The 26,187-nt window shown below is 35.0% G+C and overlaps 1 protein-coding gene across 1 annotated transcript; it reads right to left on the bottom strand.

Moving 5' to 3' along the window:
- Nucleotides 1–117: 117 nt before the first annotated feature.
- Nucleotides 118–24,466, bottom strand: LOC136814192 (eukaryotic translation initiation factor 4B-like). The gene is made up of 11 exons (XM_067070697.1): nt 24,382–24,466; nt 20,360–20,506; nt 16,050–16,249; nt 15,137–15,244; nt 5,494–5,572; nt 5,027–5,141; nt 4,441–4,556; nt 2,517–2,870; nt 2,101–2,214; nt 1,177–1,712; nt 118–904 (listed from the first exon to the last, which is right to left on the bottom strand). Exons 1-11 carry the CDS (start codon nt 24,392–24,394, stop codon nt 812–814), a joined length of 1,875 nt encoding a protein of 624 aa, XP_066926798.1. The 5' UTR covers nt 24,395–24,466; the 3' UTR covers nt 118–811.
- Nucleotides 24,467–26,187: the final 1,721 nt, after the last annotated feature.

Genomic DNA, 26,187 nt, shown 5'->3' with positions numbered 1-26,187 from the left:
TGCAAATCTAAAGGCTTCACTTTTTCTTGCTTGAGAAAGGTTGAATATGTCAGTCAGTCAGTCAATCATTCAGTCAGTCAGTCAGTCAGTCAGATAAATTATTTGAAACAATTATGATTAACACAAAAAAGAGTTCCACAGGTTAATTATCTTTTTCATTCATTCCTCCTTCTTAAAAAATTACAATAATACCTTTTGGTTTTTCAAAAAATAAGGAAATAAAATCATTCATTTTTAAAAGGCTAACTAAAAATAAAAACTTGCCCGAAGCAGCGATGATGGTCCGAGAGATTATCATATTAAAACAGTACTAGGAAAAACGATTTTCAGGCCCGCCATAAACATCGGATTTAATTTGAGTTAAATTTTTTATTTTCAGAAACGACAAAAAAAATCTTGAGAAACTTAAAAATCTGAAATAGTAGTAATTATAATAGTAATGAAAAATGTTAAAAGAATATATTGTTTCCAAAAAAAAAATTTTTTTGAAAGAAAAACTACTTATAATATGGCAATGATAAAGTTTTTAAAATATTTTTACTGAAAAATTTTCTTGCACTTGTACTAATATAAATTCCAAAATGTTACTTTATACTTTTGATTGATGCTGGTTACGTTGTTTTATACCCAAAAAAATTGCGCAAAAAATTTCCTTTTTCTTCTGTTCACAAAATAACCAAAGTCAATAATCGTTATAACCAACGTCGAAAAATTCACCGATTTATAAAAAATGATTACCCATTTAAATCTTCCATCCACACATCTTACTTCACAAATTGAATTTTTCAAAATTTTCAATTTCTCCTTCTTTTCAAGATTCGACAGCCTCGTTTTCACTTCCACTATCACCGACACCGTCATCTTCGTCGCCAAGCAACGCGAATTTGCTTGTTTGCCCAAAGGACTTGAAATGAGAAAAGATAATGATTTTTAGATAACAGGCGAGATAAGATTTGCTTTATTGTTAAAATATATCAATACAAAGGTACAAAGGTAAACTAATTTCGGTGTGAACTAATTTTGTCGAGTAGGAAAAACTGGTCGAAATTAAAAATATAAACCACCTCGCCAAGATTAAGTTTTTTAATGATTTTCTAAAATAACCCCTAATTTTTGTCTTTGTTCTTTAGGACTCGAAAAACTTACTTTAAAGAGAACATAAAAAAAATTACATACCACTTGAGCTGGTTCCTCATACTTGGGCGGAACGATTTCTCGATCCTTATCTCGATTCTTTTTCCGTTCATCTGAGCGCCCTCTTCCACGACCTCGCCCTCGGCCTCTACCGCCATCACGGCCACGTTCAGACTCAGGAACAACATCAGGACGACCTGGTTTTGGGAGATCTTTCCGTAGACTCTCGTCACGCCAGTTTTCAGCTGTGTTATCTTCTTCACGAGGTGGCCCACGCGGCTCTCTGCGGTCGTCTCGGTCGCGAGGAGGTCCGTCGTCTCTTCGGTCATCACGGTCGCGTGGTGGTCCGTCTCGACGTGGTCCGTCTCGACGGGGTCCATCTCGACGGTCCTCGTCACGATCTTGACTTTCTCGCTTAGGTGATTTGTTGAGTTTCTCCTCAATTTGACGTTCTTTTGCGGCTGTATCAACAGGCCGGGCGCCACCGAAAATTGAAGATGTAGCTTTTGATTTGTCTTTGTTGCCATCGTCAACAGTTCGCGGAGCTAAGTTCAATTTCGGACGCTCTTTTGGTTGTTCTAAAAAAGACAAATTACAGTCATTTATAATTAAAGGCATCATTTAAATCAATAAATTAGGAATTTAGACTATCCTTGGAATTTACCTGGATGCGAAATGGCAAAACATTTGATATGGGAAACACTGAAACATATATTTTTCAAAAGAAAAGTCACGAGTCAATTCTATACCATTCCAAGGAAGGCAAAATAATCATTAACGACAAGCTTTGTATATGAGTTAAAATATAAAATTGAATCTGGTAGGTATGACATCCAAATAATGTTCAAGCTTAGACAACAACAACAACAACAATACTCAAATGATAAATGTTCAAAGAACGATGCTAACTGTTGAGGAATATTCTCAAGTGAAGAAGCCTTAAAAAATGAAATAGCACATCCCTACCTGGAACAATATCAGGAGCATTTCTATCAGAAGGAGGAGGTGGGCCATCCCTTCTCCAGCTACTACCACCATCGTCCCCTCCTCGGGGTGGTCCTCTGTCGTCTCTATAACCTCCTACAAAAGAAAACAATATGGAGCTCTTAGACTACTGAGAGATAGGAAGGTTTTCAGCTTAGATTCAAAAGATCTGAAACTTTCAAGAACAATCATTGGTACAAAATCTCTTAAAGACGTTGTTTTTGATGCCTCTGACAGAGCAGAATTAACAATGGAATTTGTCAAGTTTTGTGCTCGCGTGGCGTCGGAGGCGGCGAACGACTTTCGTTTTTCTTCTAAATGTATTGTAAAAAATCGATAGTAGATGCGTTAAAATAATATACTTGAAAAGGAAAAAATATTTTTGAAAGACTTTATACCTCTCGGCCCTCGATCATCGAATCCTCTTGGAGGTCCTCTGTCATCGAAGCCCCTTCTTGGTGGACCTCTATCGTCGAAACGGTCCCTTGGCCCTCTGTCGTCGTAACGATCTCTGGGCCCACGATCTTCAAAGCCTCTTGGTGGTCCACGGTCATCAAACCGGTCCCTTGGCGGTCCCCTATCGTCGAATCCTCTTGGTCCACGATCATCAAATCCTCTTGGCGGTCCACGGCTGTCAAATCCTCTCGGACCTCTATCGTCGAAGCGGTCTCGTGGGGGTCCCCGATCGTCGAAGCCTCTGGGTCCTCGGTCATCAAATCTGTCCCTTGGAGGACCACGATCATCTCTCCTCCCTGTAAATTCACAAAAATCGTTTTATTTTAATCTTATAAATAAAATCTTATAGAGCTATAAATATTGCATATATTGCTTGATTAATACTCGTTTTCAGGATATGCTGCTCATCATCTTTGGGTAGAACATTATTCTTACGATGGCTAATCAACAATGAAAAATTTATGTAACGCTAGCCCAGCATTAAGAGACATCTCCGTCTATCACAGGCTTCGCATAACCGTAAGAGTATACGGATATAGGTAATCTATGAAAAAGTCGTTGCAGTGCAAATCTTTCGAAAATTTAAAAACCCATTTTCCCGTGGAAATAATTGACGTTTTTTGGTTATTTGGGACCCTTGGGGCACAAGGTACCTGTTGACCGCAAAAATTTCAAAATTCTCGGGGGTAAAGGGACAAAATTAGGGGTAAAGGGACCGAATGACGTCACAGATTTGGAAAAAACTTCAAAATGCGATATCTCGAGTTTGAGAAGGAGTTGGGAGGTCGTTGACCCCTCATTGGATCGAGAATTCTATGAGGAATAAGTTGGGAGGGGGTACGAGGCTTGAGAGTGAATTTGAAATTTGGCAGAATTTTTAGGCGTTTTCACTTGACGACGTCATCAAAACAGGAAAAATGCGATATCTCGAGATTGGAAAGGAGTTAGGAGATGGTTGACCCCTCATTGGATCGGAAATTCGATGGGGAATAAGATGGGAGGGTAACAGTGGGTATATAGAAACTTTCTATACTAAATATATTCAAAATGAGGCATTTTAGATCCCATGACGTCATCAAAAACTGAAAAATACGATATCTAGAGTTTGAGAAGGATTTAAGCAATGATTGACCCCTCATTGGATCGGAAATCATCATGAGAATATATTTGGTCAATCTCAAATTTTGCCAAGGGGTTGATTCGAGTATGAAAGAGGGATTTCGTGCAGTTTTAAAACAAAAAATTTTATCGTCTTTCGAAAATGCAGTTACTATTTGGTCTTTTAAGTCGCGTTGTCGACCCCAAATTCGTAAATACAGCAACATTTTTTATATATTTTCCATTCTTATACACTGATGATATATTGACGCTCTCAATTTGACGTTTGACTGCTCAATAAGTTCCCGTTTTCGATTAAATTGAAATCGCTTGCAAACTTACTGAAGAAACTCTCACAATTGAAGATTTATTATTTACTAAGCTTTTATTTACTAAGCTTTTATTTACTATTTCTGGGGAAGCAGGGTGAAGAACTCTCATTCTCTTATTCCATTTGAAAAATAAAAAGATATTTACGATATATGATAATGCAACTCCCGTGGTTTATGAAAACTTATTCGAATTCCCCTTAAAAATAAAGTTAGAGAGCATCAACAATACCATCTTTATCATATCATCCTAAAGGCTTTGCTAAACCGCCGTTTGCGACGACGGGAACCGTCTAGTTAACGCTAATTCTTTCTAACGCAAGTTAAATAACCTCTCTCAATCTGTAAGTGTTTCGTCAATCTGTAGATATTTACGACTTCAAGACACGAAGTTGATTATTCGAGTGATTATTTTAAAGAGATAAGTATGGTTACGTACCCCATCCATTTCGTTCAGGTTCTGGTTCGTCGTGTCTCCTCCACTGATCATCCATGTCTGCGGCACCGACTGGCGGTCTCCCACGGTCGCCATCCATATCATCTCGTGGTGGCCCTCTGAAAGATAAGTAAATGAGAGTCATTAATACCCTGTAAAAAGTGTTTCTTATGTGGCCTTCCAACTGTTACCTTCTAGATATCTTTGATGGGATAAATTTACGCGGAGATCAAATTTCGCGGATTTTGGTGTTATCTGCGAGAAAAGTCCAAATGTGCGAGCCTCTCCGCGAAATTCTAAGATTTTAATCTTATTTAAACTTAATTCTATTTGATTTTGAAAATATGAGCCGAAAACTTGAAAACTTTTGCAACGTATTCGAGCAAGCAAAACTAGATCTTAAGCTATCTTTAGCTCGGAATATTGGTTATAACAATCGGAAAACGCCGGGATCTTTATAAAATTTCAAATCATGAAATAACAATAACATAGTCAACAGTTACGCTAGCATTTCTGATCATAGAAAGGAATTAACAATCGTTTACGGTAAAAATTAACAGTGACACAAAGTTGGTACGATATAACCCACCTTCGATCAAAGCCACCTGGGCCACCTCTATCGTCTCGCCTAATGGGCGGTAAATCATCTCCACCACGCCGCCAATCGTTATCAGTTCGATCGTCTTGTGGTGGCCCTCCGAAACCTAGAATAAAATGCAAAATGGTATTGGTTTCGAATACTATTCATGATATGCACCATTGCAATGTCTTCTGACATTACATCAATGGACCTAATAGCTGATTGGTTGTAAGTGACGTAAAATCAGTCAATACGTCATTTTCAACCAATCAGCCGTTGGGTTCGAAGAAGACATTGCAATGGTGCATATCACGAATAATCCCGAATATATAAAATTGTGTCATTTTGAAGGCCAAGAATTTTAGTCACTTTTGCCAAGTCGATTCAATGAAATTGTGTGAATTTTTCAGTTTTTTTCCTAATTATCGCGTCAGGCATGAAATCTTGTTCTTACTTTTTAACAGCCCTTCACTTACCTCCTCGTGAAAACCCTCCGTCACGCTGATCTTTTCCTGACTCAGCGATATCGATACGAATCGGTCGTGAACGAATTTTCTACAACAAAAGAACGGGAGTGTTGAGATTTGTATAAATTCGAAAAATTTGTATTACGAACTTGCAGTCAATTGATTTGAAATCGTAATTTTGAGCCTTTTGTAAAACGCTTTTACTCACATAATACACATTATCATCAACATGAAAAACATAAGCAATCTGATTAGCTAAAAACGCGTACATAAATGCTGTATTTCATATTGTACCATACAAATACAAAACCGCGTTTAAACAAGTGATACTTTTATGGACCTACCTGGTTATGCATTTAACACATATATAATTGATATCTCCGTGAGCGTGACCATTAAAAAATCATTCAGAACACAAATAGTGACGATCTATTAAAATCAGTCGTTTATTTCTTATAAAAAAACGTTTCGAAACCAAAATTTCATGCTCTTGAAATATTCTTTCATATTCAAGACTTCGTGAGGAAAAACAAACATCTATCTCATCAAAAAATTGAGTAATTAGTCTAAGAACATTGATGTATGCTTATTAATAGTGATTCTTATAGATATAGATGCGTTTAAAAAATACAATGATCCAATATTTCACAAAGTTCAAAAAACCCGTTTTTAGCCGTTTTTTGGCCCAAATTTGCCCAAAAACATTTTTTTTCTCGAAAATCGGGCTCCGTCACATTCGAGGGTTTATATTTATGCATCTTTGTGCAAAAAAAAATCATAAAGAATGAAAGAGCCAATCTCTAGAAAAGCTAATACCTAAGTAATTGATAATGTGCTTATAAAAAAATATCGAATTTGGCAAGTTTTTCTATAAAAACACGCCAAGCAACCAAAATTTCATATCTAAACACACATATTTTTCAAAAGTAGGCTCTCATTAGCAAAAAAACATCCATCTCATAAAAAATTGAGTAATTTGACTAAGAACATTGATGTACCGGGTGATCCACGAAAAAGTTCAGACGTTTCCCGACATCTTGAGGCCGAACAAATGTCCCAAAGTACTTGGAGTTTTGATATTTAGAAAGTAGATATTCTAACTTAAAATTTGAGCTATCACTTTTTAAATTTGACCAACTTTTTCTCTACTTATGAGCTTTTCAAGTCAAAATTCACTTTTCGGAAAGTGTAAAAAACACGTAAAAAAGAGGTATTAAATTTATGCAATCAATTAGAAAATCACTTACAAATTGACTTATTTTAACGAGTTTTATGACATTAATAATTAATAAAAACACCTTTAAAAGTAATTTTTGTTTAAAACAAGACTAGTTTTTATAAAAATTGGCGCTTTTGTAGATTTAAATAAATACCAAATTTGATACCCCTTTTTTACGTGTTTTTTACACTTTCCGAAAAGTGAATTTTGACTTTAAAAGCTCATAAGTAGAGAACAAATTGGTCAAATTTAAAAAGTGATAGCTCAAATTTTAAGTTAGGATATCTACTTTCTAAATATCTAAACTCCAAGCACTTTGGGACATTTGTTCGGCCTCAAGACGTCGAGAAACGTCTGAACTTTTTCGTGGGTCACCCGGTATGCTTATTAAATAGTGATTCTTATAGATAAACATGCGTTTTTTGAGCCAACAAATTTTTTTTGCAAAAATCTGCTTGAGCCATCTTTTACCTATGATGGTACCCTACTTTCATGCAAAAAATCAGAAAAAATTAATGATCCAATTTTTCACAAAGTCCAAAAGTTTTTTTTTTCGAAAATCAGGCTCCGTCACATTTTGGCCATCACCATTTTGCACCTCTGTACCAAAAATCAAAAGATTCCTATGATTCAATCCTGAGAAAAGTTGGTAACAGACGAACGGACGGACGGACGGACGGACGAACGAACGAACGAACGAACGAACACAGGTTAATTTATAGGACCTCCACCGGGGTAGGTCCAAAAAGGGTTCTGGTAAGTGAGAGATCGTGTTTTGAACTTTCTTGTTGCTCCGGCCTAGGAGCCTTCAATTCTCTCTTCCGATTTAACAAAAACGGATCACTGATTCCGATAATACTGTGATTTGATTGGCCGAAAAGTATTTAGAAAAAGATGGCTATCGAAAGTGGACTAGCTGACTGTGTAGCAAATACTGGCAAATCTCAGTGAAAAATTGATCATTTTCATCCTTATTCATGATGTTTTGGACATGATTTATGAGAAGTTTGATGGTGCGTTGTACGTTGTACTGTATACTGAATTCAAATACGTGTGTTCTCATGATTTTATGCTGTAAAAATGATCTACCTTTTGGTCATTTTTCATGATGATATAATTGGTGGTTGTCCCTTTTGGATTTTCAAACTTGACAATGAAACTTTCAAACACACAGCCATTGATACACATATTTTTTGTGGTGTTATGTATGGCTGAAAATGATCCTGTTTTGGACTTTGTTATTGTCGTATTATTGTCATCGGCTGGCGACCGTTCCTTTTGATTTTTCAAACCCGACACAGATTTTTTACAAACATATCACTATGACAATTCAATAAAGGATACTGAAACACAGCTCCTGTGTAAATTTTAACAAGATTGGAGAAATTTTCACAGTCAGACAGTGTTATGGCTGAAAATTATCATTTTTGGACTTTGTTCATCGCGGCTGGCGACCGTTCCTTTTGATTTTTCAAACCCGACACAGATTTTTTACAAACATATCACTATGAGAATTCAGTAAAGGATACTAAAACACAATTCCTGTGTAAATTTGAACAAGATTGGAGAAATTTTCACAGTATTATGGCTGAAAATGATCGTTTTTGGACTTTGTCGTAATTTCGTCGCGGCTGGCGACCGTTCCTTTTGATTTTTCAAACCCGACACAGATTTTTTACAAACATATCACTATGAGAATTCAGTAAAGGATACTAAAGTCTATTCACGATAAGTGTGCACTCTATTTTCATTTACCTATAACTTTTGAAGGAATTCTTCAATCTTTATAATTTTGGTATCATTGGAAAGATATTAGTGAGTGGAACAATTTGAAATAAAAAAAACTTTAAAAAGATTATAAAAATGAAGATGAAAATGAAGAAGAAAAAAATGAAGATCTTGTAGAAAAGTGCTATAACTATCATTTTCACTGAAGTAAATCCTTAATCATCGAACGTCATCACTGTGAAAAATATTCTCAAAAATAATCATTCAGTCAAAAGATATCAAACAAAGTTATAAGCTGATTGACGTCTAGAAACGCTGTTTTCTGCAGTTTTTTGCTGTTTTTTGGATTCAATCACTTATTAACTTTGTATCATAACTTTATATTGAATAAATATTTTAATGGAATTTCTTCACAGTGATGATCTCCTAAGATCAAAAAATCTCTCCAGTGAAAATGATAGTTATAGCACTTTTCTACAAGATCTTCATTTTTTTCTTCTTCATTTTCATCTTCATTTTTATAATCTTTTTAAAGTTTTTTTTATTTCAAATTGTTCCACTCACTAATATCTTTCCAATGATACCAAATTTATAAAGATTGAAGAATTCCTTCAAAAGTTATAGGTAAATGAAAAAAGAGTGCACACTTATCGTGAATAGACTTTAAAACACAATTCCTGTGTAAATTTGAACAAGATCGGAGAAATTTTCACAGTGTTATAACTAAAAATGATATTTTTTGGACTTGTCGTAATTTCATTGGCTGGGGCGACTGTTCCTTTTAAACATTTTTCAAACCCGAAACAAGTTTTTTCCAAATATAACACTATTTATTACATACACACTATTGTACCATTTTATTTGGTTTATCCTACTCTTCTCCAAGTATTATCCTAGCAGAAAAAATAATGCTTAGCTAAAAACCCGTGGCTTAATGGGATAAACTTTCGCGGGGATTAAATTTCGCTGATTTCGCGGATTTGGGTGTCATCCGCGAAATTAAGTCTCATGGAAATTTGGAAAGGCCTCATCCGCGAAATATTTCTAAACAAAACTCAAAATTTGTCAAACAAATACTTTTTGAATGTTTACTGGCATCAAAGAAGTGCTAATAATGTGTATTTCAACAACCAAAATGCAAGATTTGACAGTTAAGTCACAAAATCGTGAAAATATTGCCACCCAATAATGCCACCCGCGAAATTAAGTCCCCAAATTTTTAAATTTCGCGGGTAGGCCCAATCGCGAAATTAAATCCTCGCGAAAGTTTATCCCATTAACGAAATTTTATCCGGACACAGCCGGACAATCAAATCAACGGCGCATCATGGCTTCGCTATTGGCAAGTTTAGAAAAAAATAAATTTATAAGAACTTGGAAATATTGACTTCTAAATGTTTATCTCCTTTAGCTCCAATTTTGAACTTTTTAGTTGAGGATGAGTGGGCGGGGGATGGGCTTGGTTATTTAAGCAAGAAAGTGCATGTGTAATCACTTAGAAGAGATAAACTTCCAGCTGGTTTATTTATTCGTTAAGATTATTTCTCATACTCGCTCTGCAATAGATTTATTGCTTTGCTTTCTGATCTGTTCTGATTAGTAGTTTGTGGGCAACGTTCGAACACAACTAACTCAACAAGCTCATCTTTCACATCTTTTAATCTCTAAAGCCGGAGCTTCCGGCGCAGCTGGTTTATTGTATCTTTATCCGAAATTTATTCCCAGAAATGTTTTCGGATTCCTCTCAAATCACAAAAAAGTTGTCAAATAAAAGTGTTTTAATCTTTTAATGACCATTCGAATCATTTTCGAATGTTTTGATGTTGATTTCACCAAAATGCAGAAGAAACAAAACATAGAGAAAGACAAATGGAGAGAGAAAGTTTGTTGATATTTTTCAAGTTGACGATAAACCAGTTATCACACTTTCACTCGTACAATATTGGATATATTTTTCTCGTTCAGAGTTTTCTATATTTTAAATATGACGAAAATACTGAACTCGAAAAATATATCCCATATTATACTCGGTATCGTGTGATAACTACTACTTATATACATTATCATACGAGGCTCAACTCTGGCAAAAATCTATGAAACAAATTACATACAATACAAGCCTAATGTCTAAGAAAACGCTGATTTTAAGTCAATCAGTGAATAAAGTATTAAGAGTATTTTAAGAATATTTAAGCCTGAAAATCACGAAAAAAATAATAACACCCCAGCCGCAGCTATGATTAACTGGTCGTAATAAAAGAACTATGAACATTTTTCATTCTAATAGGAACAGTTAAATTGCATTCAAATATCCGTATAATTGATTTAGTTAAACTGTTTTTCCTTCCAAACAGTATCAATGACATTATTCAAATTTAAGTGTATTCTATCGTTATTCCTCGCTATTCCAATCATGACGTAATATTTCCAATTGCCGTGTCAGCATTTTTCCTCATCCTCTTTAGCATAATTGCTCCCGCATATTCTTTTGTGTTCATTTTCGGGTGAAATACTGCAATGTAAATTCGCCGGAAATAACAAAATATGATCAGAAGGTCCATACTTAATGCAATGGCTATCCAATAAACACTTTCTGCTTGTAAAATATTCTTTTGGAAAATTGCGATCGGATACAGAACAATGAAAATCAAAATAACCATGAAACTTCCGTATACAATTGACATTGTTTCTTTAAATGCACCGGGTAGTCGTTTACCACGGAACGCTTGGATGAAGCAAACAAACTGTAGACAAATTGTGAAACCGATAAGTATTTTGAAATGTAAATCTATATTGCAATGAGATATTTTCTCAAGTTTTCGATGATTGATAACAGTGTCAATCTTCACAGGGTTGGCATAAACCAATAAAAACAAAATGAGATTGTTTACTACTGTCAAAATAATGATGGAAAACACTCCGATTGCTTCTATTTTTTGAACTTCGGCTTTGGTCATTTTCACTCTGGACTGAAAAGCTTTCAAAACTTTTTGTAATCTAAGTTGAATGATGGATACAATGATTGTATAAAAGACAGTCAAAGTCAACAAACGTCCATAACATTTGTAAACGTTTGGTTTGCCGTAAAAACTGAAGAACAACAGAACAAAATTCGAAGCGAAGAAAAATAAGTGAACAAAAGTCATTTGGACGTTAGCCGCTTTCATCATAGGAGTAGTGCGATATTTGATGAAACCCAAAGTCACCACCAAACACGAAAGAAGACCAAAACAGGACAAAGTAATGGCGAATATGGTGAAGGGTTGAGAAATCGATATCATTTGTTCTTTGTAAGGATCATAACAAGATTTTCTATCTTTATTCGAAAAATGCATAGCGGGGCAAGGAATACAGGATCCTGAATTTCCACCTCGTGATTTGAAAAATCCATTTGTACAGGGCCGGCACATCCAACGATATGATTCGTTCCATATTGTAGTGTGGTTGTCCAACTTGGTGTAAGCATATTCTGAACCAGATTGACAGTGGACTGGAGGACATTGACTCAGCCTTTTAAAAGGCGTCATTGCGACTTTCAGTGCTGTAGTGTTTTTAATATTTTCAATTTTACGTCCATTAACGTCAATTCGCAGGCGACGGAAATGCATATTATTGCGAACAACCTTTTTGATGAATGATAAAAAAACATTTTTTGCTTTAGCTCGTTTGCGATATGTCAAAACGAAATATTTCAAGACTTGGTACAATTCTATTGTGTATTCGAGTGTGAAAAGATGATGGTATGGAGAAAGTTTTTCAAAACGTCTGAAAAACATACGTGCATATCCGCCATCTATGATCCGATTTTCATAACGAGTATCTCTTATTCTAATGATCATCCCCGTTTGCGAGATGACACGGTAGTTTTCATTGAGGTACCAAGTTTTATTTGAAGGACCATAATCACTTAAAAACATTGCTTGGCTGATAGACGAGCCGAGGAGAACAATGACTTCAGCTTCGTTTTGACTTTTCACTGCTTCGATCAGAGTGTCCATTGCTGTTTGTTTACCTTTTTGAATGTTAAAGCAAGCTTTACGATTCTTAAGAAAGCTGACATAGTCTGTAAAATATTGATATGAGCTAGAAATTTCGTCCTGAATCAAAACAAAGGTGACATAGTTCCAATCCATAACTTGGACAAGATTCTCAAAAATATTTTTCACGTCATCAACAGCTCCAAGTATTAATGGCAAGACATACCAATTCTTCTCAAAGGTTTTGCTGGTTTTCAAGTTCAAAATCATGATGTCTGTGTCACTCAAAACTTCAGCGATCAATCGAAAAAGATTATTTTCCAAATATGTGTAAACGATCAAAATTTTTGATTGATTTTTCCAACCGTATATTTTCCTCCTTGCTTTTGGAGACGGGTCTTCTGTAATAGTGTATTTTAAGTTCAAAAGAAAATCAATTAAAAGTGATGTCGTGTTCTTATGATCACTACAAACGTCAAAATATTGGTAGAAAAATAAACGTCTATTTTTCATCAACGGGTGAGTAACATCATTTTTTTTGAAAAAGTAATCCACTACTTTATCATGGAATCTTGCTTTGAGGTTTATTTCAGTTAACTGATTGTAATGTTTTTGGTAACATGCTGATCCAATACCAAGTACAAAGTAAGGTTCGCCAATAGGTGAAGAAGAAAATCTTCCATAATTTCTCATTGCTAACGTCAACAGTATCATGATTTTCGAAAACATCTTCTTGAGGTAGAGAGACCTGCTGACTTTTCCATAAAAAGCTACCCCCTTTCGAATAAATATAAAATGTAATAAAGTTGACAATCTAGGGTAATTTCAGGGTATTATTTGTCACCGAAGAGGTCGAAGCCTGTTCTTGAGTTTTACATAAATAGTAATTTCTTTTTTTGTGGCTCGCAACCCTTTTCATATATTATGCAAAGAAGAAATCTATATTTTAAATCCATACAGGGGTGTGGGCGAACATTTCCAGGGGGTAATTCGAGCAAAATTAGGGGGTCTAAAAGAGTATTTTTTCATTTTTACAGGGGGTAAAATATTATTCTAAAATTTTCAGGTATGATATATTTTAAGGTATGAATAGAAATTTTCCAAGGGTTTATTTGAAAATTTTCCATTTTCCAGGGGGGTATCCACACATTTCAAAGAAATATCTTTTGACCTGAAAATGTTCGTCCAACCCCCTGTATGGAAATTTAATGGAATGACCAAATATTGGTGAAAATAAATGTCGTCTTGGTTCTAGGATTTCATGTTATATATTAAACACTCTTTGTTCCTTAATTATGGGATTCAATTCTTTGCTCCTTAATTACCCCTTCCCTGTTTTATTTTGTATTTCTAATTAGTACTTTTGTGCAATTTCCTAAGAAATGGGCCTTAAAATGTTCATTACTTGTTCTCAATATTTTGGTAGAGTAAATATAGAGTAAATATGAAAAAATATTATTGATCATAGAAATTATCGCGACAATTTAAAAAAATGATTTGTGTTTTTTTCAAATTGCTAATGATCTCTCTTTCTTTTGATTATTCCTAATTGATGTTCCGTTAATGTTTTAGCAAATACAAGTTGTTTTATTAAAACAAACTATATAAAAACACTAGCCGGTACCCGGCGTCGCACGCCGGTTTAGCTGAACGCACTTAGTCCTTTGGATGTTGAGAAGGTGGCTTAAAACACGATGAAATCAAAATTAAAGGGAATCAGAATTCTCTTCAGTTAGACTTTATCCTTCCCGGGTGACGCATCTTTTGACCATATTTTGAAAAATATTTTTAAATTGTGTCTAAAATTATCAGAAAGGGCGCCATTCAAATTACACCATACAGGCGACCAGCGACGTCCAAGACGGCTGTGCAATTGAATTCTTTTTAGCTACGCTCGCTTAATTCACAAAATTTCCCTTGTTTTTTTTTTTAGTCCTGCTAAGGGTCAGAGGGCCGAAAGTAGGACGGCAGACCCGGGCTAGATGGCGTACTTAAAGCTTTTCCAAGCAAAAATAACTGAATATCGGAAAAAATATTGTTGCTATTGTTTTCGAAAACTCGCGAAGCTTCTGATTGGACAAGCATTGAAATTCTATTATAATGTAAAGTGACCTAGGTAGGATTTCCTACCTAACTACAGCACACTTTTCAGCAAAAGTACGACATATAGCCCTTCGGGCTTTATAAATCTATGGGCACATCCCCGTCAGCTCACGACCATAGTTCCTCCCGGAAGGCAGCTAGGACACTCAGACAAAAAAGCGTGATAGCGCAATTTTATTTTGCTTTTTTATAAAACCTTCGTCATAACTTTTCGAATTCGATAATGAATGATTAAGATTTACAAGAAACATATTTATCGAAATAGATGTTTTAGGTCTTTTTTACGGAGTCTTGTTTTTTTACCGCCTTTTGAATGACTTATTAATGTCGCTGTTGTTCTGTCTTGTGATTATTATGCGGTTTATTTTATATTTTGTTCTTTTCTATAACAGATTTTGTTTAAAAGATTTTTTTTTGTTTTGAAAAGAATTCGAATATCTCAAATCAAATAAAGTCGTTAATTACATTCGAAAACATAAAAGAAAAGAAAAGAGAGAGAAAAAAAAACATAACAGGCGGTAATTATAATCATCTTTTAAAAGAACAAAAACATTGCCTGCGAAAACGAAAGTGACACACAGACAGAAAAGAGACATACAGACTACGGCTATTTATATATAGATACCTCTCCATTTAAAGCGAGAGCTTTCTTCAGCTGTTCAATTTCATAGAATTCAGCATAACCAAAGCCTTTGGCACGCCCTTGATCTTGAGGTAACCGAATGTTCTCTACCTACAAAGTGTAATAGACAAAGCAATGAAGATAATAATTGAAATTATTGAATAAATCTCGGTCAGATAATGACTTTGTGACACAATACTTTATTTGGAAGTCGTTAAAAATCAAAAGATGTCTCAATGGAGAGTCTCATAATTAAAGGGGTCTTGGAAGAATCAACAAAATTTGCCCTAAATTGGAAAGCTTGTGTAAATTTTCCAACGTAAATGTAAAATGGCCTCTTGAATATATAGGCCATCTTTGATTTAATATTTGATTTTGGGGTTCGCCTCGTTCACTTTCAGTTCAATGGAGCAGAATTGTTAAATAAACATGAATTTAGGTCAATCAAGTCAAACAAAGGACCACTGCATTTGCTCAGAAGGAGAAAATCCATAAGTCACGAAAGGACATAGTGCGGAAAGGGGTCTGATCCCCCCTTCTTAAATGATCCCCCTTCCTGGCATCCCCCCCCCTAACCTTTAAAAATGCCTATTTTGGACAAAAATAGCTAACAAATATATGGTGAAATATCTTAGAGACTTTTTGACTTAGACTACTCTAACAGAAAACTTCCTTTCATGAAGACCAAATTTCATAACCTGTGCTTGAAAATAATCTACAATATGTATGTAAACCTCCCCTTCTTAAACTATCCCCCTTCTTAAACTATCCCCCTTCCTTGCTATCCCCCTTGTTCATGAAAATTTCTGATCCCCTTCTTCAACTTTTCTGAAGGTGTCACCACCCCTTAAGAAAGGGGGGGGGCGAACTATGAAGGAAAACAGAAATCCATCTATAGACAAAAAAGAAAACTTACGTTCAATCCACGAAAGAGCTCTACAATGTCTTCTTCGTCTGTTTCGAAAGGGAGATTTCCCAAGAAAGCTGTGTATGGTGGTTTACTGGGAAGTTTGGAAAGGTCTATGTCAACTCCTCGTGAAGCTCTGGGAGCACTTGGAAGTTTGGAGAGATCGATGCTTTGTTGTAGTTTGGTTGGCCCTCCATATTCTTCGGCCACTGAAATGAAATGAAATGAAAAAGGTGGTAAAAAAGAAATAAAAACGTCATTCATACAGACTTCGTGGTCAACTTAAAGAGCTCTGTCAAAATTCGACTTATAGATGGACTACAATCAACTCTCGCTAATTCGAAGTCGAACGAGGAATGTTACTTGTTCGAATAACAGAAAGATTCGAATGAATTATAGAGCGTATTTTAAGAGTGTTTTCCCCTTGACGGGGACTGAGAATTAGTTCGAATTATAGAAAGCTTCGAATAATAGAAGGTCAATATCTATCTGGTGAAAACTTCAAGCCTTTGTGAATAAATTTCAGTCAAATCAAACGAGCCAATCAATACGTGATTTTCGGTGGCCGAACCAAGATTCAGCAAATCATATCTAATTAAACATGATCTACAACTGGTCAAAATTTCGAAGTTTTTGATTTTAAGGAATTGTTGCTTTTTGAGAGAAAGAAAACGTGGTCGTAGATTTTGGATAACTAATCTAATTTTAAACGCCTCCCAGTCAGGGATTGACGACTATGATTGATGACTAGAAGGTTGACCTTAGAACAACAACAGGAAGGTCAGCATACACGATGACTGAAAAGGCTTAACAAAAATTAAGCATTCATTCTTTTACCTCATAAGAACAAATTGCTTTTCATTCAAGTCCCAGTTGCTTATACTGCTACTTTCAAATCTTAAAATTATAACTTTTTGAATGTTGACCCTATTTAGATTGTGGGTGATGTTCAGCGTTTTTATAACTATTTTTGAAAGATGAGGCTCATATTTTTTTAAACGTGCTTTAAGTTTCAGTTAAATAGAAGACTCTTAGTCTTAAAGGAAACAAGCTCTTAACCCTTTAAGTGCCGATGTCGTATATATACGACATGGGCTATATAGGAGGGCGAAGCCCTCCTGTAATGCCCAGTTTGAGTTAGAAATCGTTATTTTTGGTCGAACTCGTAGGAATTAGATTGTCCTTTATGGTCAAGCAAAAAAAAATTCAAAAGTGAGTCTTTCCATCGAAATTTTAAGCAAAAAAGTCAAAAAAATGCAAAAAATTGACAAAAATTCACTTTTTTGAGATTCTGACCGTTTTTTGACTATTTTTGGTCAACGAATGATCCAAGAACCTCCAAATTTGGCCCTGTTTTACTTTATTCTGTCTTCTAGTGAATTGATTTGAAATTTTACCACTGGGCACCTTTTCATCAGTTCAGTCAGGTCCGCGCAGCGACTGCTTTAATTCCCTAACCTACCCCCCCCTTGGCCGCCGCCCACCACGCCCTTCCTAAATCGGGCGGCGCCGAAGGCGCCCAAAAGAAAGAAGAGACTCTAAGCTATCCAACGAGCTATATACGAGCTTCTAATTCCTTCTAGATCAGGAGATATAAGCCCTTAAAGTTTGAACTAGTGATTTTTTAAAAAAAACTTAGAAAAAAGGACCCTGGCACTCAAAGGGTTAACGTCTTAACTCCAACCCAAAGTTGAAAGTTTAATTTTCAATTAAAGTCAAATCTCAACCATCTAACAAACAGCTATTAAAATTTGAGTCTTTTCATTCCATAGTTCGTCCAATCATAAATTTTAATAAAAATATATATTAAATTTGATTACATTTTTAATCTAAAGAAGACCACTCTTATTAAATTTTTATTCCAATGTGAGTTTTGGTACCCAAAAATATTGAATAACAAATTATTTTTCATATTCATTAAAGATATTATTTTTAACATCCACAACTTATTCCTTACTAATTTCTAAAAGGTCAAGAAAACTTACAGATAAAGTAAGTACAGATAAACAAGAAAATGGCCGAGAAAATGTTTTTACTTGATTTCATCTCTGCAACCACTGTGCTTTGTTTAGGGGTGCCTGGAAATCTACTCATTTTGTACTTTTTCATCTTCAAATGTATCAAACAAGGAAAAAACTCCTACTATCTATTCATATCGTATTTGGCAAGCGATTTGAGCGTATGTGTGACAAGATTTTTTGCTGTTCTGGTCACATTGTATGACTCGAACTCTACATTTGCGTCTTTTGTTTGTAAAGAAATCTTCTTGCTTCCACTGGCGCTGTCAAATGGGTCGATCATCATTTTATGTGGCCTTGCATTTGACCGGTACCGTAAAATAACTCAGCCATTGAAAAAACAACTACCACGTTGGACTATCCATCTGATGTGTCTGGCACCAGGTCCTTTAAATTATTTAGTGTATATTCCATATGGGAAACAAAGATTTATGGATACAAAAGTCAATGTTTGTCGAAATGGAATAGTCCCCTCCTTTGAGACTCATATATCATCGTTTTTGGTTCATGCTATTTTTATATGTTGCGTACCAATCACTTTAATAACAATATTCAATCTTAAAATTTCATATTTTCTAAAGAACCAAGCAGCAATTTCGACCGAAGGAGATGGAACACAAGATAGGAGACTTTACGAAAGGAATATGAGAGCTTTGTTGACATTGAGGTGGACGGCTCTCTTAGCATCTGTGACTGTCTTTATACCAAGCCTCATACTGACTGGATTATACATAATAAGAATTGTGTACGCTACTGAAGGAAGTTCTATAAAGATAGTGGAAGATGTCATCAATTTTCTGAACAGTGTGATTTTCATTAACAGTACCATTAACTGTGTGGTTTATTGGTTTCATGTGAAAGAATTCAGATTCTTTTATAAAGCATTTATCAATAAAAAGATTTTACGGATACCAGGGGGCTCAGTACTAAAATCTAGGAAATGATGATTTTTAGTGACGTGGTGATATACCCAAAAAACTTAAAAATCCTTTTAGTACCATTGGGTACTAAGATACAAAAAAGGTAGTATCGAGACTAAATGGGGTGGCAATATGTTAAAAATTTTCGAAAACCATCTTAGTACTCATATATGTCTGAGATTTTAGTACTTATATAATGTCTGAGATTTTCGTACCAACCCCTCCTGCGGATACAGTAATTAAGCACACTAAAAATATTTCTTAGTTTATTATAAAAAATCATATCCTATGCCGAATAATTCTCTCAGAATATTAGGTAAATTCATTTTTGGCAAAATCAGCCTAATACTACTATTGTTATTTTTACTATTACTATTTTACTATTTTTTTGCTTTGTCTCCACCGTGAAATTAATACCTTTGTACCGTATGACATGACATCCATGACAATCTTAAAGAGTCTATAACGTGTGTTTATAATGAATGTGCATTTTTACAAAGGCAAACTTGAAACTGGTGAATAACTTTTGAAATGACGGTTCTGTAGATCAAAACTTTTGAAGAATGATCAAAAGTGAAAATGAATCAATTTTGGATTTCCCAGCGGTTTTCGTGAATGCGTGATAATTTTTAAAGTTGCATAAAAGCGTGAATTTTGAAAAAAAACAAGTGATACTTTTATGGACCTACCTGGTTATGCATTTAACACATTTATAATTGATATCTACGTGACGTGACCATTAAACAACCATTCAGAACACAAATAGTGACGATCTATTAAAATTAGTCGTTTGTTTCTTATAAAAAAACCGTTTAGAAACAAAAATTTCATGCTCTTTGAATATTAAATCATGCTTTAAATATTCTTTCATATTCAAGCAAGCAAAAAAAACATCTATCTCATAAAAAAAATTGAGTAATTTGAGTAAGAACATTGATGTATGCTTATTAATAGTGATTCTTATAGATAAACATGCGTTTTTTGAGCCAACAAACCTTTCTTGCAAAAAACTGCTTTAGCCATCTTTTACCTATGATGGTACCCTACTTTCATGCAAAAAAATTGGAAAAAATTTATGACCCAATTTTTCACAAAGTCCAAAAAACCCTTTTTTTAGCTGTTTTTTGGCCCAAATTTGCCCCAAAACATTTTTTTCCGAAAATTGGGCTCCGTCACATTCGATGGTTTATAGTTATGCATCTTTGTGCAAAAAATCAGAAAAAACTAATGAGCCAATCTCGAGAAAAGCTGGTAACTAACGAACGGACGATCGTACAACGGTTAATTTATAGGACCTCCACCGGGGTAGGTCCAAAAAGATTGAGTGTTTGTGTGAATTAAAGGTCCGCTGGGGGCCTCTAATAAAGGGTTGAACACTTACAATCTGCTGGTCCTAGGTCATCATCATCAGCCCAATTACTGCTTGGTTTGGATGGCGGCGCAACCGTTGGCGTGTCACCAAGAAAGGCGTTAAGAGAGAGGGTTTGTCCTTTTCCTCCCTTCTTCTTTTTACCTTTTTTACCACCACCTGAAAATAATGTAATATATTATAATAAATAAAACAGAAGCCACAAATTTAAACTTGTCCATATTCATACATATTTCAAGGGCAAGAAAACTCTGATGACTCTGCAGATAATAATACCCTCATCAGTTCCCTTAGCAATGTTAATGACAAATACCAGCTAATCTACTGCTCAAAAAAGAAAGTAGAAAGGAGACATGCTACTTTGCTACAATTTGCTTTAAAAAGGGATATACACCTACCCAGTCCTACCAATCTCTTAATTAATAGCGAGGTCAGATTTAGAGGGGAGTGGTAAAGAATTTACAAGGAAAATTACTCAGTATATTTACGAAGATCATTCCTGCCAAAACTCTATGTCGTGTTAGACAGATTTAGTCTCTGAAGTAGAGTGCAAACTATTTAAAGCATTAGAAGAGCTTTAACTTAAAGTCTGTCCAGATATAATTGGCAGTGGAAACAAGAATGCCTGTAACTTTTGATAGTCAAATATAATTACAGAAATTGTTTTTGCTTGTTTTAGAGAATCAAAAGCGCTATATTTGAATGTATTTTTGGTTGAAAAATTCGCGATTTTTAGCGGTTAAATTTGCGATTGCAAAAATTGAGCTTTTTATCTACTTATGCTATAACTTTCATTTTTACACTAGTGGTAGTTCAAGCTTAGATTAAGAAGTTTGTTAAATTTCAAGGCAAACAAAAAAGTCCTTCGGAAGATATGGGACCTGAAATACCCCTTGGTAGCACTTTTCTGTGAAATATCAAATCTCCAACTTGTTACTAAAAACGGGGGTTATGTTATCTTTTTTGAACAGTGCAACTAAAAGTTGGAAAATGTTTCGGTGCATTGGTATTATTGGTATCATTGATTATTTCGAAAAAGATAAGCATGAACTTATATTGCCTTTGTTATTTTTAAGTCATTAAAGAACTTTGCTAATTCCCAAAACACTAAACACAGTTTGGCTATGATGTCATTAAAAAGATCGTAAAATGTGTTATGATCGAAAAACTGTTATATCAATCATATCACCCCCGTTTTTTAGTAATAAGTTGGAGATTTGATATTTCACAGAAAAGTGCTACCAAGGGGTATTTCAGGTCCCATATCTTCCGAAGGACTTTTTTGTTTGCCTTGAAATTTAACAAACTTCTTAATCTAAGCTTGAACTACCACTAGTGTAAAAATGAAAGTTATAGCATAAGTAGATAAAAAGCTCAATTTTTGCAATCGCAAATTTAACCGCTAAAAATCGCGAATTTTTCAACCAAAAATACAATCAAATATAGCGCTTTTGATTCTCTAAAACAAGCAAAAAAAATTTTCATAATCATATTTGACTATCAAAAGTTACAGGCATTCTTGTTTCCACTGCCAATTATATCTGGACAGACTTTAAATGCATTTTTCACAAGAGCACCCCTATGTTTGCATTTTTCAATGCTGCTGTTTATGAAATTGGGAAAACACAGCACAACAGCACAATCCTTAGTTATCGAAATACTGAGTTAAAAACTGGAGATACTAAGCCTGAGTAGCTTTTCCAAAAACCTTTTGTGGGACCACCCTTATTAAATATTTTTTTAAAAATCTCTGATTGAACTGTTTCAGGGTGGAAGGTCCAAAAAAAAGTTTGGTGTGGCCACCTCTTTTAAGGCTTGTTGTACAACTACAATAGCTACATACAGAAAAGCACTCTTGTCCTGAACTTCACAACCCATGGAGCGGCCCAAACTCTTTCAGGTCACTTGGTAATTTTGAACTTAAAAAAGTCACGACCATGGCCTGAACATGTGTGGGCCCGCCACACATGTGTCGTGTTCGGGCAAAGTTTTCAAAGGCAAATATGTAAAATTTTGTGGCCTAACTTTGCTTGAACATCCAACTTCAGGCCAAAAGAATTTTTCGCTATTTTGGACAGAACATGACCCAAAAAAGTTTGGGGTATGCTTGGGCCGTGGGTTGTTGAACTTCCTACATAGACAGGCATAGATTGTTTTGTAAAATAGATTTTGAAGTATCATTGAGATTTTTTCTCATATTTCTACATATTTCACATTTATATTTGTAAAACATAAGAAGAAGAAGAAAGTTAACTTTTTCTACATTCCTGGCTTTTTAAAACAATTCTCTCCCCCCCCCCCATTACTTTTTCTCTCCTTAGATTTTTGAAAACTAACTTACCCAATCTTTCTAAGTCTCTGGGGGTGTCAGACTTGGAAATGCGTGATCTGATCCTGAAGTGCTATTTTTGTGCGTGTCTGGGAGTAAAACAAACCTATTTTACATTCAACCTGTTTCAACAAAACAAATATACCATTTTCTACCAGAAAATAAAGGTTAAAAAGCTGTAAATTTGAATTTTGGATGATGAAGAAAATCCATGATCGACTGAAAATGCTTGTCGCCATTTTGATTTTCATAGTTGTATTTTACAGAACGTAGTATAGAGTAGAAAAACACGAAAATATCTCCGTATTTTACTTTTCTAATCCACAACGTAAATTTTATAACAAGATCTTTATTCTGGGTTTTCTCAGAGATCTTTTCGAACAATTGCTAATAAATTTCAACGGGGTTTCCCTCTTACAAAGCATTAACCATGTGAAGCGGACGGAAGCCAATACCCAGCCAATATAAATTAAAGAGCTTCATGCAAAAGCTAGATCAAAGAAAATAGACTTCGAATCTTTTTACAGTCAAATGTTTATGTGTTTACCTTTTTTTGAGAAAGAAGAACTGTTGCATCTTCTTATTATTCATGCTGACAGAAAACCCTTTGTTGTTATGATTCGAATGTTTTCTCTTTCATTTGGATTCGAAAAGTAAATATCATGTCTGGGGAAATCCCTCTGATTGGAATGTTCACTAAGAAACTCTTCTATAAAGAGGATTTCACAGTTTTAGCCTCTACAAAGGAGAGTTTTGGAAAATATAAAATTGTTCTGTAAATTACACAATACTATTATGCATTATGCATTATGTTTTATGCATTTTGTACTCATCCATTTTTAGAAGCTTAAAACCCATTTGCCCCAACCCCTTGCAGGCAAAAACGTGTTTATTTATCTCTGAAAATTTTTTTTACACTCAACTTTGGAGCGTGCATTTTCCCGGGTCATTTCTGAGAAGTTGGAATCACCAAGGGCTCTACTATCTCAAAACTTGTCAGATATATTTCAGAAATTAGCAAATTCCACACTCCTTCAGACATTTTCAGAGTCTCAAAAAAGAACCTAACTGGGGCATCATTTCCACATGACTCCCTCAAGACCTGTCCTTGAAAATTCCTAAACTATATTTTTGATAAAGATTTATTCCAGACGTCCGCGCTCGATAGGATCGATCATCGGAACGGCTCGATGACGGATCGATATGTGATGGGAGATCGGATGGAAGATTCAGCCATTAAAAAGTCTTGAGTATCGATCCTTCGTTGATCCATTATCGAGCTAGTATTTCAATCGAGTATATCGATTCGTCATTGATCGTTAATCGATTCGTCATCAAATGTTAATCGATTTGTTATCGATCGTAAATCAAGATCGATAAAAGATCGATGATAGATCGATAAATAATCGATAACTAATCATAAGCTTAAAAAAATCTTGAGTATCGATCCTTTATCGATCTCCCATCCGGATCGTTAAGTAATCCATCGATCACATATCGATCCGTCATCGGGCCGTTCTGATGATCGATCCTTATCGAGAGCGCGCACGTCTAATAATGTTTCTGTAAACTGGAGCTTCCCTGCCTCCCAACCCACCATTGAATTTGCTTGACAGCCAATACACTGAGAAAAAATTTGCAATAGGAGAAGATTTTGTACGAATACGTGATAGTCATCATATAGAAAATCAGAAAAATGTCTTACCAGGGGTGGCCATTTTGGAATAAATAGAACGTGCAAGTAGATTCTTCTCGCCGTGGTTTCAAATCATGACTTGTAGCCAAATAGATCTTCCGTTCGAGCAAGGTGAAAGTACATAAATCAACGCCTTAGTGGGCGTAAAGTCCCGCCCATCAAGAAAGTGTTTACTTGTTTCGTTGTTTTGTCTAGCTCAAGTCTTTGCTAGCTCTAATGACTATCTTGCCTGTACCAGACGACCATGGCTTTTTTCTCGACACCACCGTTCCAGAGATCCTTGGGGGAATAAAAATCCTCAACTTCAAGCCAAAGAACCGTCGTAACCGTAGCTTTTAACTGCAACAAAAAACCTAACCAAAAAAAATTGTCACCGCGAAGGAGAGTTTTGATACACAAATCGAATCAAAACATTCGAAAATGTTCCGAGAGACTTCGAAATGTTTAATTTTTATTTTTGTTGTTGATTGGAACTTCGAGTGTCACTGGTTGGTTATAAAAAGTTAAAAGAGATGAATTTGTCAAATAGAAAGAGCAGAGAGATAACTGCAGTACAAGAACCTTTCATCGAATAACATTGCTAATGTTGGAATAAGATCAGGCCTGATTTATCTCATTTTTTTCAAGGGAATTCTGCATACCTCGTAAAGGATTAAAAATCTCGTTTCGTTTTACATTTTGTAAAACCTCTTTTCCTCTAGATTTGAGAGAAATTTTATTTCATCGACGTTTTGGGAGCCATGAGTATTCGAACAAAATTGCCATTTCAACAAGATTTTTTTCTGCATCCAAATTTGTTTATTTTTTTGGCCACCATCTTTTCTCGTCGCTTATATTATATTGACGTCGAATTTTATAAAAAAGCGTCCACGATTGCTCCATCGTAGAGGCAAAAGTGGTCGAGTGGTAACAAGGGCATACTAGATACTCAGGGAAGAAGTCGCGAAATTTAGCGAATTATGGTTTTAGCTTTTAGCCGAAATTTCACAGATAGAACTTTCGCGAATTAAAATAAAATTTACCTTTTTTGGTACAGTTTGGTAACAAAAACTTAGCAAACAGTGCAACACTGAGTAGGAAAGTTTATTTTTCGCGTCTTTCAGGTTTAATTTCTTACCTGGCAGAAACTTTCACGAAAAAGGATCAAAATCGCGAAAAACGCAAAAGTTTCTGCCCTTAAGGTAAGTGGGACTTGGGACGGTGGGACGCTTAAGTGGGACGCTCAAGTGAGACGATAGTAGGACGCTATATAGGAAGTATATCTGTAGAGGTCTGCAATTTAGACTAATGGATTTCTAAAAGATTCAATAGTGAGAGTTTGCAATAGTAAGTCTCTTTTAAATCGAGCCTCTTAAAAACTCGAACAAATCTTATGGCACTTTCAGTTAACAATGCCTTATAAATTATTTAGCTCCACTTTTTTTCCAAACAGACTAAATGAAATAAAAGGTTGGCATCATCCCAATAGATGGATTTTATTTTTCAATATAATCATTACTTAATCATTAATTTATTTACAACAACAAAAGTATCAATTACAATCAAGATCTTCACATAAAAAATAAATAAAATATACAAGCCAAGGATATTTTTGTTTAGTAGACAGTATTTTTCTCATTAGTAGCAAATTGGTTTGTGAATGATTCAACGTACTGAAAAAGTGAAAAATAATTCGAATTACAGGTTTATAGAGTCTATACAAATTTCAGCCTGGTAATGGTTTTGATAGACTTGGCTCAACGTCATCAAAATCATCAAAAAGTAAAGTTTATGATACAACAAATCAAATTTACCTGGAATTTCGCACAAGGATAT

Source organism: Clytia hemisphaerica, unplaced genomic scaffold (assembly GCF_902728285.1).
Source record: "Clytia hemisphaerica strain Z4C2 unplaced genomic scaffold, Clytia hemisphaerica genome assembly, whole genome shotgun sequence".
Lineage (NCBI taxonomy): Eukaryota > Metazoa > Cnidaria > Hydrozoa > Leptothecata > Clytiidae > Clytia > Clytia hemisphaerica.
This window is presented reverse-complemented; position numbering and strand designations above follow the sequence as displayed.

What these genes read in the sequence shown, in the direction of transcription:
- LOC136814192 (XM_067070697.1), bottom strand. An exon ending in CGATGATCGAGGGCCGAGAG is followed by an intron (nt 2,215 to 2,516) that starts GTATAAAGTCTT and finishes TTTCTTTTGTAG; the next exon opens with GAGGTTATAGAGACGACAGA. An exon ending in ATGAGGAACCAGCTCAAGTG is followed by an intron (nt 905 to 1,176) that starts GTATGTAATTTT and finishes TCTCATTTCAAG; the next exon opens with TCCTTTGGGCAAACAAGCAA.